General features: G+C 41.3%; 1 protein-coding gene across 8 annotated transcripts in view; it reads left to right on the top strand.

Moving 5' to 3' along the window:
- SYT16 (synaptotagmin 16) overlaps window positions 1-16,476 on the top strand; it is a 569,077-nt gene extending 552,601 nt beyond the window's left edge. For 7 of the 8 annotated variants that reach the window (XM_069207390.1, XM_069207384.1, XM_069207388.1 and 4 more), the window contains one exon: window positions 15,419-16,476. In XM_069207390.1, coding sequence (XP_069063491.1) covers window positions 15,419-15,732 — 314 coding nt within the window. In that variant the 3' untranslated portion in view covers window positions 15,733-16,476. The remainder of the gene's footprint in view (window positions 1-15,418) is intronic. The other variant, XM_069207389.1, reaches the window with a different exon arrangement.
- Window positions 16,477-17,453: the final 977 nt, after the last annotated feature.

The following is a 17,453-nucleotide window of genomic DNA, read 5'->3' as shown; positions in this document are numbered from 1 at the left end:
TTAGCTTAAAAACAAAAATAAAAAAATAAAATCTAAATTTTAATTTTAATGAGAAGAATACAACTTTTCTAAACTCAATTGAGGCCACTCATTGTCCATTCTATATTCTGTTTGATGCACTTTCACTGCTCCCACAGATCAGTCTAAGTGTAGTAACTTATTATTATCCTCCAATTTCAAATTCCTTCACATTTAAGGAAAGTTTTAACATTTTCAATAGTACATTTTGCTTCTCCATTTATATACAATTATTAATCTGTTAATATTATTTTAATTTTCTAAGCAGTTGGGAGCCTTCCGAGTAGGCTTTGTGGGCCCTTGTAATATTATTGTGTGGGCGCGTGAAGGGAGCTTGAGCGTTACTGGAGTCCCGAACGCGCTCATGCGAGCGGAAAGGCGGTTTTGAAAGGGAGGATCGGTTAACGAGGGTGACGGCACCGCTTGAGTGGGTCAATTAAACCACGCTTCAACACAAGCAAACCTGGTTTAATGTGGTTTTTTACTACATTCTTTTGGCGACGAGTTTTGGCCCCTACTCATCGACCTACCGAGCGGCGTTTTTCAGCAGGCTGATGTCCGAAGATATGGCAGGGTGACGAAGGAAGCTGTCTGTCTGGCCTTCCGGGAACAACGCCTTCTTTCAGGAGAAAGAGGCGTGGCGTGTTATCTATCTTGAGAGCTGCTGTGCATATTTTTAAAGGGGAGTGTTTTAAAGGTGAAGTCACTCCTGAAACTGCCAGTTTCTGCCTGTGTTCTTAAAGGAAAAGTCACCCATTAAGATCCTGCATTTTTACAACCAAAGGGGAGTGCGGCTAAAGGAAAAGTCATTGTGAAACTACCAGTTACCAAGAATTTAAGGGGAAAGCCACCCTAGAAGTTGCTAGTTCTTGCAATTAGCTGCTGGTTTCCTGAAAATTAAGGAAGAAGTCATCTCTGAAACTGTTATTGTTGGCGGTGAGCGTTTCTGTATATTTGTTTTTTATGTGACTTGATTTCAACGGTGTGCAGTGATAGATATTCTTCGTGTGTTGGAGTGGATAAGCGTGAAACACTTCACAGCATTGCAAAGATCTTCTTTGCCTGGGATTTGTATATTGTTTCTGAACCTTTGGTTTTTTTTCTGAAGTGTGGGCTCATCTATTTTTGTGAGCAATGGAGCACGTCTCAATTACTGCACCACCTTGTTTTCTTATACATCCAGGTACGCCAGCGATCCAGTGGGAGGACTGGATAGACATGTTTGACAACTATTTGTTGGCGTTGGACAGTGAAGAGTTGTCTCCTGCACGTAAAAAAGCAATTTTATTGAACTGTCTAGGATCAGAAGCGCAGAGATTGTTCAAATTTATTCCAGTGGCTACAGACAATGGGGCACGTATTTCAGATGAGTTTAGGGAAGCTAGATTAAAATTGAGCAATAGGTTTGCTAAAGAAACCAATCTGGTCTTAGCAAGGTACAAGTTTTATACCCAACCACAGAGGGTGGGGGAGTCTATTGAAGAATTTGTATCCAGATTAAGGGAGTTGTCAGTTAAATGTCAATTTGGGGAGATGTGCGACAAGATGATTAGGGATCAATTAATGGTTCAATGTAAGAGCAGAAAGATTCAAGAAAGGCTGTGGGCTGCTAAAAATCCTTGTTTGAAAGATGCTGTTGACATGGCGAAAGTTGTGGAAGAGTCAGAACTTTGCATGAAAGAGATGGGAAGATATGGCAATGGGAGTAGGGAGCAACAAGTCTTCCAGGAGGTTGTGGGAGACGTGGGAAACAAAAGCAACAGTGTGGCTTTGGTAGAGAAGAAAACACAGGATCTTCTGAAAACCCAGAAAATGAATGCGACCAAGAAGAAGTGTAACAGATGTGGTAGTAGTTTACACAGTAGTGATTTTAAGGGGTGTTTTGCAGTGGGGAAGGAATGCAGAAAGTGTGGGCGCAAAGGTCATTATGCGCGTATGTGTGTTGAGTGGTCAAAGTCAAAAGGAGTGGTGCTGTGTGAGGAGAGAGATGAGGTGGTGGACCGCATTCTTAGCCTAGGCGAGGTTGATAAAGGTTACTGTGGTAAGAGGGAAAGTAGGCCCAAAGCATGGTTTACTGTCGGAAAAGTGAGTGTTGAGCTGATGGTGGATACTGGATCTAAGTACACAATAATTCCCAAAGATATCTTCATGAAGAATTGGCCTCAGATTGAATTGAAGTCTAAAGACATCTGTCCTGTGGGCTACCAAGGGGAGGAGATTGAGATCTTGGGCTTCTTTCCAACTGCCATAGACTTCAAATCAAGAGAAACCTTTGGCAAAGTGTATGTGGCTGAGTCCGGGCCACCAATTTTGGGTTGGATGCACCAATACTACTTGAATATAATTGTGAATCCCCGAGGTAAGGAACTAATCTTGGTAGTGGATGACGGAGATGTCAATGTGATCCTGGAGGAAGTGGGAGAGGTGTTTCGAGAGGAGTTGGGAGAGTTAAAGGGCTATGTCCATAAGATTCGTATGAAGCAAGGAACCGTTGCGGTGAAACACAAAGTGAGGAAAGTACCTATTGTTGTTACAGAATGGACTTCTCCAGTGGTCATTACGGGGAAATCAAATGGACAATTGAGATTTTGTGTGGATCTTCGCAGTGTCAATCAAAACATAGTGACGGACAATTTCCCTCTACCAAACATCAATGAACTCATTATGTTGCTTAATGGAGGAGTTTTTTTTTTCCAAATCAGACCTCAAAAGTGCCTATCACCAGATACGACTACACCACAATTCACGTGATGTTACAGCATTTATCACCATGGATGGTACTTTCCGTTTTGTTAGAATGGCCTTTGGGTTATCATCGGCTGCAAGTGTTTTTCAGCGTATGATGACAAATGTTTTTGAGGGTTTCAGTAATGTCTTATTCTTTCAGGATGACATTTTGATTTTTGCGTCAACTATTGAGGAACATAACCAAATTTTGAGGAAGGTTTTAAAGAAACTTTTGGAGGTGGGTCTAATGTTAAGAAAAGAGAAGTGTTTTTTCTTGACCAAAGAGATTGAATATTTGGGACACACCATTTCGGGCGAAGGAGTTAAACCGAAGAAAGATTTGTTGGAGGCAATCAAACTCTCTCCGTCACCAAAGAACAAAGATGAGTTGAGGTCCTTTATGGGTCTCATTGAATACTACTCCAAATTTGTTCAGAATTTCGCTGACAAAAGAGAGGGGTTGAGAATATTGTTGCGCAAAGGTTGTAATTTTGTGTGGTCAAAAGTGCAACAAGAATGTTTCGATAACATAAAGCAAGAGGTGTGTGCTGCAAAGATTTTAGTATCCTTTGAAACTTCTTCTCCCACTATACTGACTGTGGATGCTAGTGTGTCTGGTGTAGGTGCTGTTCTGTCTCAAGTTCACCGCGGTGAAGAGAGGACGGTAGCTTTTGCTTCACGCTCTCTCACTGAGAGTGAGAGGAACTACTCAGTGATTGAGCGAGAGGCTTTAGCTGCTGCATGGGCTGTAGAGTATTTCAGAACATTCTTGTGGGGTATTTCTTTTAAGTTAAGAACTGATCACAAACCTTTAGTCAAGGTCTTATCAGCAGGTGGTGCGGGTAAGGGTTCTGCGAGGTTGGCCAGATTGGCAGCTCACTTGCAGGAGTATGTATACAACGTGGAATACATTCAGGGATGGAGGAACATACAAGCTGATGCTCTCTCACGCATGGCTGTGGATTGGAAGTTGGTTGATGGGGAGGCACAATTGTTGAAGGGAGAAGAAGGAGCGGTGGCATTGGTGGAGGACTTGATACAACATGGAGTGGCGGCTTTCTCTAAAGAAGAGTGGTTGCAAGGTTTGAGGGATGACTCGGTACTGCAGTACATGAGTAAAATGTTGAGGTAGGAAGGAGAGAGAGTGCTGTGGCAGTGTCTGTAAGGCCCTACATCAAGGTTCTGGATGAGTTGTCGTTGGGGGACGGAGGTGTAATAATGAGGGGTGACAGATTTGTACCTCCGGAAAAGATACAAAGAAAAATCATACATTTGGCACATGAAGGGCATTTGGGACAAACACTGACTCAAAGAAGAGTTAAGGAAAACTTTTGGCGGTCAGGGGTTGATTTGCAAACTGCTCAATGGGTGGAAGAGTGTGTTCAGTGTAAGGAAAGTGAAAAAAAGGTTAAAGCTGGGAAAAAAAATCTTGGATGGGACATATTGAGGATCCAGGGGAAGCATGGCACACTATTTGTGTGGACTTTGTTGGGCCACTGCCTGGTTTGGGCCACAATAAAAAATGTGCTTTACTCCTGGTGGATGTATTTTCTAAGTGGTTGGAGGTTGAGTTTATGAGGGAAGTGTCGACAAGAAGTACTATTTCGGTATTAAAGGTTCTGTTCCAAAGAGAAGGGTGTCCCCATACACTCATTACTGACAATGGTACACAGTTGATCTCCCTGGAGATGAAGGAGTTTCTGTTAACCCATGGTATCACCCATAGGCGTACTGCACTTTACAATCCCCAAGCCAATGGTATTATGGAACGTATGAATCGTATGGTCAAGGGTACAATTCAGTTGGCTGTGCAGGGGAACCAAAATGTTAGTTCAGTTGTGCAAGAGGCGATATGGGCTCATCGCACCACGCAGCTGAGAGATAAGGGTAGAACACCATTTGAGTTCATGAGAGGGCGTAAGGTCAGATCAAAGTTAGTGCCTGGTTGGTTGGAGGGTGATCAAATCAAACCAAGGAATCAAGTGAAGATGCCACTGCAGGCGGTTACTCTGGTATACAAGTTGGTGATTGGGTGAAAGTCAAGGATGGATGTGTGGGTGCAGGTTGGACAAAGTTTTGCGATCCTTTTGAGGTTAAACACGAAGGAAATTTCAATGTGGTTTTGGCGAATGGCACTAAATGGAACAAAAGGAGAGTGGCCTTATATGAGAGAGGTGGTGGAAGGGCAGGAAACGTAATCGTTACTAATGGAGATGGAGGATGCAGTGGGTTTATGCTATCTGAGGGAGGTGTTGAGAGCCCGGATACTGACACTTCGCATGAAAATAAGAATAGCGTGGAGGTTTTGGAGGGACAAACTGGTGTGGAGAATGAAGAAAATAAGACAGTCATTCAGATAAGCAGGAGGTCTTCTCACTCTACCACTCCCCTTCTTGAATTCTATGTGAGAGATGGCGGGAAATGAATTGAAAACTTTTGATTTTAATATTGCCTGAAAAGTATTTCTCTCTTTAGTTATTGGTTAATTCTTATGTTTTTCTTTAAACAAAAATAATGAAACCTTGCTTGAAATGTATTCCTCTTAGCTTTTGTCGAGCTATTGGTTAATTTTTATGTTTCCTGTTTAATCTGAACAGTTTATGATTCTGTTTTTAAATATGTGGTTATTATTGTTGTATTCTTGTTAAAGAAAAAAAAAATTGATGACGGAGGGGGATGTGTAATATTATTGTGTGGGCGCGTGAAGGGAGCTCGAGCGTTACTCGAGTCCCGAACGCGATCCTGCGAGCGGAAAGGCGGTTTTGAAAGGGAGGAGCGGTTAACGAGGGTGCCTGCACCGCTTGAGTGGGTCGATTAAACCACGCTTCAACAAAAGCAAACCTGGTTTAATGTGGTTTTTTACTACAGCCCTCAAGGGTCCCTGGACCACAGGTTAAGAACCACTGCTCTAAGGATTAAAACAAGTATATTAAAGTTGACATTATAGTGATGTGCCAGAGTGTTTTAGGCCATAGCGAAGTGTCAGTGTCGCATATCAGCGCCAGCTCACAGTTAAATGTATATACAAGGTTTCTATTTTTATAACAGCTTAAGCCTGTCTTGATTTTCAACTAATTCTATGAGCGTTTTCTCACCAGACGTGTAAGATCACACCTTGTGGTTCTCAGCTGCTAAATGTGCAAAGAGCATTTGTAACTGAAATAGAAAAGATCAACAAAAAGCACACATTAAATAACATCGAGTGTTGAAATGAGTTGCCTAGCAACGCTTTTCTTGTAGAGATCTCCTATAGTCGCAAATGTGGAATTTGTGTTCTGGAAGTGCAAAGATTGAATGAAAATATCAGCCAACCACATCGTTTATATTCAGAATCGAAGCATCACAAACAAATGTTCTGTATTGCTTTGTGCATATGTCGAGGCCACAGAGTGACCGAACAACCATAAACATACTGTTATTTTTACTATTACTGTGAAAGTTGGTTCAAATTTCAATAATCTGCACTGTTTAGTATCTGTGATTGTCCAATGAGTATGATTTGACAAGCAGTTTTCTGTATTACCACTGCCAGTAGCCATAACTGTTTCTGGTGTTATATCAGTGTTTGTTACCAGGGGTGAGTGATCATTCATCAAAAATTGTCAGCTGACCTGTCCTTCCTTTCTCATCTCATTAAAAAATCGAGGCAGTGCAGTGTTCCTGATAGTGCAGCTCCTGCTGGCTCTGCTTTCAGAAATACTCCTGCTGCATTTCTTCTGCCATCGGTTCTGTTCCTGGAATGTCCCCAACTTGCAGATATACAATGACTGTGATATTTGGTGTATCATTTCTGATGACTGACCCAGCTTTGGGGATCTTTTTTTGAAAATAATACGTGACAGCAGGACAATCATACTGCCATGGCGTGGCATACCCGATGTTCTTGAATTTTGTCCTTCAAAGTAATTTCCGCCATGTGGGCAGGAACCACTTCTGTTGACAAAATGTTTCCTGATGAGACAGCCAGGTGTCCTCGATCGCCGGAACCTTACACAGATGGCATGCTGAACTGTAAATTACACCCTAACATTTCTAACTTGAATATAACTCGGAAAAATGTTTTCGGCCTAGATTCTAAAGATGAGCTCTCATTCGCCAACAAAAGCATATCATTTCAAATACATAAAGTGCTCCATGTGATGATGCTCAGGGTCAATATTCTAGCTTCTCTTCTTCCGACAGACCTTTTTAGGAGTCTTGAGGGGTAAAAGGCAGTTTAAATCAACAATTCAAATCATTAACAGTGTAACCTATTTGGAAATCCTTTAAATACCAGAGATGGAGATTAAATTTAGAGCCAAACTTATGAAAATGAATCTCAAAAACATGCTATATAAGTACAGAATCGCCAAAAGTGAACTAAAGTGTCGAATGAGGTTAAGTCGTACAAGCATAAGGCGTGCAAGAGTTTCAGTTGCAGCAATACAAAATATGAGAAACAAGGCTTGATGATCAGTATATAAACTGTAATCCTCTTGGTTAATCATTAGAGTAAGTCAATTAATCTAAGTTTCCCTCAACTAAGCTAAAAGAAATGCTAATTATCTGTCAGGAAATATAGGAAAGCGTCAGTATAGCAGAAACCTCAGTAGAAGTTCTGATAGAGAGGTGTTGCGTAACATAATGCCACACAAAGGGATAAAGAGTAGAGAGGCCAATACCCCTCCAACTCTCAAGGAGAATCTGCTCTTGTCAGATGCTAAAGAAAATCTGCTCTTGTCCAACTTGGTGAGTACCAATTAAACCTACAGGAACTTTGATAAATCCATGTCATCAGCAACAGTAGTTTTCCATCTTCCTTGCACAGTTGAAATTGGCAACTCCCATCAAGTTTTCATCCCGCAAATCAAACAACAGGATGACCCTGAGTGTCTCTTTGAGTCAGGTAAACAAACAGGAGTCTTTTCTTCTCAGTTCATTAGCCTTATTTTGTCCTTGCCAAAATATCCTTCCATACACCACTGTCTCAGATACACAAAATGCCTTTCATTAACTGTAGACTCAGGAGGCTGCACCTGCAAATAAAGAATATTGCAGCACGAGCAAAACTCTATGTGGAAGGTTAAACACATGAAACAAACATTCCAGCCCTTTGGTTATGCTAACTTAATATGGCATATCAATTCACATTCGAAAGACATGATTGCATAATACATGATAAATAAAATAGGATCATATGCAAGTTCACTATAATACCACAGTCAGAGTACATGAATATATGCATATGTATTACAGTCCAACATGTTAACATCAACACACAGACATATATATATATATATATATATATATATATATATATATATATATATATATATATATATATATATATGTGTGTGTGTGTGTGTATAAATATATATACATATATATATATATATATATATATATATATATATATATATATATATATATATATATTTTGGACTTGCTATATCTTTGGCACGGTTTGAAAAATCTTAACGAATTTGCTTTTAAAGTGTGGCAATGAATTTTGTTGTGCATGAGAAGCTTTGGGGTGATCCAGAAAGTGGAGGCCAAGAAAAAGGGTGTGAAAAAAGTGCATTTCCCATTTTATTTTCCTATAGAAATTTTTGCGTTTTTGAAACTCAGCTTCAGTCAACTCTCAAAAAGAAATGAAAAAAAAGAGAACATGGTACGCTTACCCAATCCCCCTAGCCTTGCTGCAGGGAACCCCCCCCCCCCCACCCTCAGCTTAAAAGTCTTTTTTTTAAATCCCGGCGAACATCGCAGTAGATCTGCGAATTTCACTGTGAGGTTGGCCAGGTTCTATGGGCATTTTGGGGGAAAACAAAGGAAGGGGGTCCATGGGGTCCCCCCTCTAGGGCGTGCAGGAGCCCCAGGGTCTGCCAACCTCCACGGAGCTATGTTTATAAAATATCCCGGGACCACCACCTCCCTGGGGCAAAATACTTTTATAATAACAGGGGGGTCCTGTGGACCCTCCTTGGAGCACCACCTCCCTGGGGCTTAAACTTAGTAGTTTGCGGGAGTTGCGCGGCCCTCACTGTGCCCCGGGGTCCACCAACTCATGCCCTAAGGTAACTACAACTTGTGCCCTCGCCATGCACAGCTAATTATCCCATATATTACAACACTCATGACATCTTTGATAATATCATTGATAATAATAATGTAATATTTGCAGTAAATCTATTGAAGAGAAAACTGTGCATGGCGGGGGCACAAGTTACCTTAGGGCCCGAATTATAGTTACTTTAAATATCTCTATGTATAGCTGCTGAATTTCTATGGTTTTGTATGTTTAAAATGTGAGCCTAACTATAACTCCCCTATAACCTTATATATATATATATATATATATATATATATATATATACTTATATATACACACACACACACACACACACACACATATATGAATTACTAATCTTTCTACTGTGAATGCACTTTCAATAAAATGATTTAGCTGCTCCGCTTTGCAACATTAAGGCACACCATATATGCATTCTTGGTTACATTACTATGTCACTCCTGTGACATTTGATGGTACAGCAAAATTACACGTTACCAACAGCATTATATGGTGCAGGTTTTCTATAAATGGACTAAAGTTCCCACAACTGTGCTTCATTAGACAATTCACAAAAATTGTCTGTGACTTTATAGAAACACTAGAACAGAGTACATTTATACGGTTATGGAACAGCAATGTGACTATCAATATCCATTGTGGTACACAGGTTTGATGTATAATAGTTTATTTGGTAAGTAGGTTCTTATACCCCTTGTGCTTTGTTTTCTGCTTCTCCACTTTGAGCAGGAGTCAAAGAGGCACTCCATGCAAATCCCCACTGTCTTGAAACCAGGTTTTTTCTGTCTCACCTAGCAAAAACGGCTTTGAATGGCAAGTCCCTTGCAGTCCCCTTTCCGAGAGCACCCCTGCACCAACTCTGCATGTCCTCTGCCCTCTCTCGGTCCATGTGGCAGGAATGTAAAAATTAATCTGTTGTGAGAACTCCCAGTCCTCACTTGCCGTATCTCTGGCCTTAGGGACAGATGTGCATCCATGCCAAGCACATTGTCAGATAGGCAGTTGTCAGCCTCTCCTGCCAATTTAGGCCCATATTTATACTTTTTGACGCAAATCTGCGCTAGCGCAGATTTGCGTCTAAAAGTAGAACGCCGGCTACCGCCATTCCAATGTGCCAGCCGGGTGTCATATTTATGGAATGATGGTAGCCAGAGCTGCGGCCTGGTTAGCGTCAAAATATAAATGACTCTAACCGGGCAGCGGAGGCGTAGGGAAGACTGGAGGGTTGTGCGTCAAAGAATGGTGCAAGTCAGGTTAGAGTCCAAAATATTGACTCTAACCTGACTAGCATCATTTTTTGACGCACAACCCCCATGCAAATGACTCATGTCTTAGGAAAGGCAGGAGTCATGCCCCCCTGCTCAATGGCCAGGCCCAGGGGACTTCTGTCCCCTGGGCATGGCCATTGGGCACAGTGGCATGTACGTGGGCCCAAGTTAGGCCCCCCTATGGCACTTCTACGTTAAAAAAAAATACTTAACTCTGCTTACAGTAGATGGGTCCCCCAATTCCATGAGTGTGCTCCAGGGGTGGGCGAGGGTGACAGGGGGTGTCCCTGGGGGCAGGGAAGGGCACCTGTGGACTGCTTTCATGGTCAGATACCATGGAAATGAGCCCACAGGTCCCTTAACGCCTGCCCTGACACAGGCGTTAAAAAATGACTCTAAACCAGTTTAGAGTAATTTTTTAAGGCCCACCCCCTCCCATGCATAATTTTTGCACAAGAGTATAAATAAGGCGGAAATGCAAGGTAGATTTCCACGGTAAAAAAATGACTCTCACTCCATAAATTTGGCACTAGACGGGTCTAGCGTCAAAGTATACATATGGAGTTAATTTTGCGTCAAATTTACATTAAAAAAAATAACATAAATCCGGTGCAAACAGAGTATAAATATGCCCCTCAGTTTTTCTTCTTTGCTAAGGGAGGCATTTGGCGAGACTTGGGTCACGCATGAACAATCCTCGTACCTCCTAATATGGTGAGAGAGGAAATGTAAGCCCCAATTCTCATGACCTTCTCTATTAGTAGGAAACCAGCAGCAGAAACAGGAAGTCCCTAGAGTGCATGTCCTAAATGAGATGTTTGTGAAACTGAAAATAAACGTGTGGCTCCTAACATGGTAATCTGCAGAGGACCATTCGCTTATGGCTGAGATCACAGAGCCAGCCATGGGACATTCCCTGTGCTGAATGACAGAATTCAATAAAAGAAGGCACTACTCACGTCACATACGAGTCATCAGTCAAGAAGTGATGTCATTTTCTTATTACAGCCATGTTCAGGGGTAATGTTACATCTGCACTTTGTGTAGTTGTATTTTCGGGCCAGGATGCTTCCTCGGAAGCAGCTGTGTGCACTACAAATGACATTTATTCATGACGAACAGGTCTTTATGAGGAGCTAACATTGGCTTGTGTACTGTCGGTTCACAAGACATAACTTATTAATAAAAATTGCAGCATTTTTATATAGCACTCGCTGGCATAATGTTGCACCTTGATCACATTTTAAATTACATGTTAGTGCATGAGTAATCGGTTGTGTTAGGAAAGAGGGAAGATTTTCATAAATGCAAGAAAGGTGTGAACTGATACATTGTGAGCAAGAGCCTAATCAAAGGTTCTTTTAAATTATAACTTTGAACACCATGGTGCTGAAAACACCCTGCAAAGAGACACCAGAAAGAAAGCACACTAAGAGCCATATTTATGACCTGGTTTGTGTAGCATTTGCACCACTCAGTGTGGAACATGTGCAACACAAACCTTAAGTGAGATTTATGAACCCATGCAAGGCCACTTTGCTTGGCCCTGAGTGGCTCCATAAACATGTAATAAAGCTACACAGGGAACAGCACTGTGTTGCCTTACTCTGCTCTAGGGATGCATTCCATGGGTGTTGCATGGCTATCCCCATGCAACTCTCAGTGTTTTTTATGCATTCCCAGATTTACCAGAACTGGTAAGCCTTGGAATGAGCCAACGCAATACGCCTCCCCGAGAGAGGCGTAACGAGGAGAAATTTTTATGTCTCCTTGTTTTTTAATCTTTCTATGTGTGCTGCATTTTGCAGCACACATAGAAAGAGGAAAACGCCTCAGAGAATTGTTTTTGTGCAGGAAGGTAGCCCTTTCTGCACCAAAACAATATCACATGCAATGGAGGCGCTGTTGAACCATGGTGCCAGGGTGCCTGCATTGACACTAGGCAGCCAAAACGGCTCAGGAATGCGCCGGATTCTTTTAATTAAAGTGAATGGATGCCCTTTTCATGTCAAGCACTACACTGTGTGACAATCCCCATAAATATGGCCCTAACTTTAGCCTACTTCTCTGTCCTACTGTAAATGCACTGGTCTTTCCTTTACTTGCCTTTTGAAAGTGGTATTTCATTTGTCATTTGTGTAGTCATGTTGGTGCCTTCTTCATATGTTAAACCAGAGTATGTACATGTTTTGCAATAGGTTTTTTTCCTTAGAGATCTAAAAGCTTAATAGCAAGTTAGTAATAAATTAGTAATAGGAATTAATCATTTTGAATTGATCCCATCACGAGGGCACTATAGCACTGGAGCATGATAAATGTGCCTATTGTTAGGGTAATAATTAGATCTAGGAAGCATGTAAAAACTCTTGTGTTACGGCAGTAGATGGCAAATAGGTTGGAGATGTAGGAAGTCGTATAGTGTATGTTGTCTGGTTGGGCCTTTCTAAATTATTATATTGAACAGATCTCATGCAATATTTTGCTTTATTATAAGAATTTTAAAAAATGTATGTGATTTTATCTGATCCTATTGATATTGGATATTTACCATGTAAATAAGAGGCCCGTTAGAGGTTAATGGCTTTAAATGTGAAATGGGCAATGTTTGCAGCAATCAGGAGAATCCAATGGACCGAGATGAGAAGCATGTTCATATTTCCTGAGGCCAATTAAAATGGACGTTGTGGCGGGCAATATGGAGTGTGAGTACCGCCCTAAGTGGGATGATGGGATTTTGAAACTCCAGTCTTAACTTAAGCACCTTGCAACCATCAAAATGGAGGGATCCAGGGCTTGAACTAGGGATTCTGTATGTTCTGTGACAATTAAAGTTTGCCTCTTCTGCAGAAGATGGTGTTATTAGTATCTATATTTGATCACGTTAGCCTTACCAGACCTGAGTGCCAAACGGATTTCTAGAGCAAAAACAAATGGCCGTGCAGAAGGATGCAAGAGTTGGGTAGAGGTGCGTGTCAATGACAGATCTTTGGTATATGTTACCAGTGAGTCAATTGACAAATGATTCCTACTGATGAAATGTGTAATTTTCACTCTTAAGACTACAAACAATAGGGTATCTGAATGGAAGCAGAAGAGGTTCCTGTGTGCTGAAGTGTCCGTAGTTTCCAAAACATTCAAATCTAATTGTAATAATGCTAAAATTGGTCATAACTGCCTGCCTCTACAGGCAACAAAGAACCTTCAAAACTGTAGGTATTATTTACAAATCATTGGAATAATGTTCACAGAAGTATTATTCAAGCACAAATAAGGGAATGCCAAATAATCATTCCTTGTCTGACTAATTGCTAAGGCAAACACTTAACGAAGTATTTCCGAGAAAGACATACAATAGAAGACCCCATACTTTGAATAAATGGTTAATTCAGTAATCCAGCTCAGGTGTGTGCACTATGTGAATGTAATATATGAAATAGAAACTCTGTATATACAAATGTTGTAATCAATCAGATATGGATTGAATAATCGTCATTTACATATAAGTATTTGAAAAATGCTTGTTCCATTGATTTGTTTAATCACCCCTGGTTCTAGAACAGTTATAGGGCAGGTCCTGTTTCTCTTTGCATGTGTAACCTACAAGGCATTAAATCTAAATATTCCAAAATACCTTACAAACAAAGAGACAGATTTAAGGAAAGTGGTGCTGTACCCAGAGTAGCATCACTTCTCTTGTGCCCCTTAGCACCCCCCCCCCAGCCACCATGTGAGCGCTGTATCTAAGATATGGCACACCATGGCGCAGTGTAGGGGGCAATGGCATCAACATTTTTTAGACTATTGATGTACTGTTCATGGTTAGCACCAAAATGTTGGCGCTAACACTGAACAGTACATAGGGCCCATTGTAAACAATGGTGTGCCCCCTTTTAATGCCTGCTCTTAGCAGGCATTAAAAGTGCCCAAATAAATGATGCTAAGAAACTCCTCAATTTCTTTTGCCATTTTGTCAGCCCAATAACGGGGGAACGCCCCTTTGCATACATTATGCCTGGTGCAGGCATAATGTAGCGCAAAGGGTTACAAAGTAGCGCAATGTACGCATTGTGTTACTTTGTAAATCTGTTGGGGGAAGGCCACCTTAGGCCACCTTATCTTAAATAAATAAAATGATGCTAAGGCAGTGCTAAAGTGGCTCTATGCCCTCTTAAATCAGGACCAAAAGGTTTAACTTGAAAATGCAAATAACACAGAAAGAAGTCCTCTTTACGAGCAGTGACTCGCCCGTATGGGCTGAGGGGCCAGGCCCCCCACTTTTTTCACAACAAGGAAAGTGTCTGTCACATTAAACAAAGGTCAGCCTGACAGTCACTCTTCTTGTTCAGGTCAGGCAGCCCAAGGGAGACATGCACTAAATGTGCAGATTCCTGGCTGCCTGACCTGAAATTTGCCAGGATGAGGATTTCACAGCCCTGTGTGCGTGACCTCACCATCTTGCCAAGAGTATATGGAGGCCCTCCGCCGCATGACATGACAAAGGAGAGCATCACTGATTACCTCAGAACTGGGTCCTTCAGTTTTAAGCCCTGAAGTGCCGGAGGCCGAGTGTCAGTGACACCTTGTCACAGAGTGGGACGGGGCTAGCTGTCTCACTGACCTAATCCCACTCTGTGACGAGTGAGGCACGGCTGCCTCCCCTCACTTGCTGATGTAAGGTCAACGAATGAGAGAAGGCAGCAGTCCCAACCATCCTGGAACCTACTTCCCTTCTGAGCTGCTTGAGTGAGTTAGTGTTGTGGAAGAGTGTGTGTGTGTGTGTGTGCGCACGCATGTGTGAATGCCTGGGTGTGAGTGAGTGTGCAAGTCTACGCGTGTGGCCCACCCGCTCTTGCTAAAATTTCCAGCTGTAACTGCTCTTTACACTTTGACCTTACCAATTAAACAAAATGATCCATCATGCAGTGAACCTTTTTAGGCAATGCCTCAAAAATCTAGAATTCCTCGAACTAACTACATGGCCACCTCCACTACATTATTGGAAACTAGACAAAAGAAGGACCTTCTGGCTACTTGCTGATTTAGAAAGTTCCTGCTAAGCTTATTTGTATGCATGATCAGCCTTCAACAAGCCTGACTTGCTGATTCATGTATCTTTATGAGACATAACAACTTTCCTATGCAATTAATATTTTATTTGCTGCTAAAATGTGCAATCTAAACAACATATTCATGCTCCTATATGAAAAATGGACTGGTGCCCAAGCCTGCAGTATATTAAAACACATAAACAAATCAATAAATAGAACCATATTGAAACTGCCTGCAATCGGAGGTCTTCATTCAGGTTAACTGTGTACCCTTTCTTTTTCTCCAGATACATATGGCAAACTTTGTCTCCTCAACTCTGTTGGTGCGGAAATGTCTCGTTGTAAGACATCGATTCGAAGAGGACAACCAAACCCCGTCTACAAGGAGACATTTATCTTTCAAGTTGCCCTGTTCCAGCTTTCTGATGTCACGCTCATGATTTCAATTTACAACAGACGTAGCATGAAGCGGAAGGAAATGATTGGTTGGCTGTCCCTGGGCCAGAATAGCAGCGGAGAAGAAGAACAAAGCCACTGGCTGGAAATGAAAGATTCACGGGGTCAACAGATCTGTCGGTGGCATACCCTTCTAGAATCTTAACAGCTCGAATCAGCGGATATCAAGAGACTTCCCATGTGTCCTTCCGTGACCATCAACGTGTTGTGTTGCACTCCAGATATCAATTGAACACACGACCTAGCAGGGTTACATTTTTTATTATTCATTTATCCTTTTTTTTTTAACTGAAGTACGTTTTACAGAATTGTGAACTTTTGCTTAACATAGATTAAGATGTAATTTATCTGTCCTCTAAAATGTAAGGTTCGGTAGCAACTTTGTCGCACACTATGGGGCGTATTACAAGCCCCTTGCGCTGCCGGTAAATCCATTTGCATATGGGAAAAACCGGCGGCGCAAGGGGCAAGTAAATAAGTACTTGAGAGTACTGCAGCACTGCTGATGTCACTGCCTCGGTGATTTATTAGGTGTCGTAGACTCTCTCCTTCAGCAGTAAATTATATATTTTTTCGCTCAAACTACTAATGTATGCGAATACTCCTAGTACTCTAATGTCATTTTCAGTGATTCTCCAGTGCATGTGACAGAAACAGTCTTTTTTGCTAGCGTTTTTAAATTACTCTTAATGATCATTTGATACTATTGTATTTCAAACTGAATAATATATTTTCAGGTAGCATGAAAAAGCACTAAATATTTTACTGTAACCTTTCAAGTGCCTTTGAGTTGTCATTATTGGGTTGTCTGAGCAAGCATGCTGTATTTTGATATTCAAAAATCCACAACCAGAGCACATCAAGTGATTCAATAAAATTATCTATTTGAGCATAGCTGTAACCAATTCTTTTCAACAAGAACATTTAGAATTGTCAGCTGAATTAAGGTACTGTCGGGGTCTATGTGCAAAAATGTACTTTACTGCTTTAGTTTAGTCATAAAACACGTGCATGTACCACAAGTTTATTTTTTTGTTCAGTTAATTTGGAAGCACTGATACTAAGGCTTAATGCACCTCTTTTAAACTCATTCAGTAATTCCCTTTATTGAGTCGTTTTTTGGTTTATTTGTAAAGTGTTCATTCACCATCCAATGGCCTCTTAGAGCTTGTACCAACCCACACTCGCATGGGAAATGAACAGGAGAAAAAATCTCAAAAGAGATAATGGCTAATAAAAATAATAGAAAAGACTAAAGGACAGACATACAAATTAAACACATTTACTTACAGATAAGGTCTTGAGGACTTTCCTAAACACTAGGTTTCTGGCTAGCTGTAAGTGGAGTGGGTGGTTGTTTCCCATCTATGGTGACTGATAATAAAAGGGTTGCTTTCTGCTTTAAAAATGCTTTTATCCATGACTGATGTAAAAACTGTTGGTCACTGAACCATAGGCTTCTCTCATGCAGACTGTCTCAAACTGTACTGTCTGTTCAAGTGCCAACCAGTGAATGCTTTTAGTCATTGAATTGTAATCAAACTGGTCCATCTTGACAATAATTCTGAAGCAAATGGTCTGCATGAGCCTTAGTCTTTTTAGTCGGCTTTGAGGCAGACCGAAGACTAAACTGTGATGAATGCAGGAGGGGACAACTAACACATGAGATTTACCTTAGAGGAAAGGCAGAACTTTCCGAATTGATCGCAGGAGTGGAAACACACATGCTTATCATGGTTGTGACTTAGGGCCATATGTACGAACACATTTTCCCATAGACACAGAATGGGCAAAACTGCTTGCTACATCTGTCCCTTAGTGCTGAAATGATCTGGGGTCCCAGCTAGTAATTTAAACTTGGGTGCC

This window comes from Pleurodeles waltl, chromosome 9 (assembly GCF_031143425.1).
Source record: "Pleurodeles waltl isolate 20211129_DDA chromosome 9, aPleWal1.hap1.20221129, whole genome shotgun sequence".
NCBI lineage: Eukaryota > Metazoa > Chordata > Amphibia > Caudata > Salamandridae > Pleurodeles > Pleurodeles waltl.
Note: the sequence above shows the minus strand (reverse complement) of the source record. Positions and strands in the feature narration are given on the sequence as shown.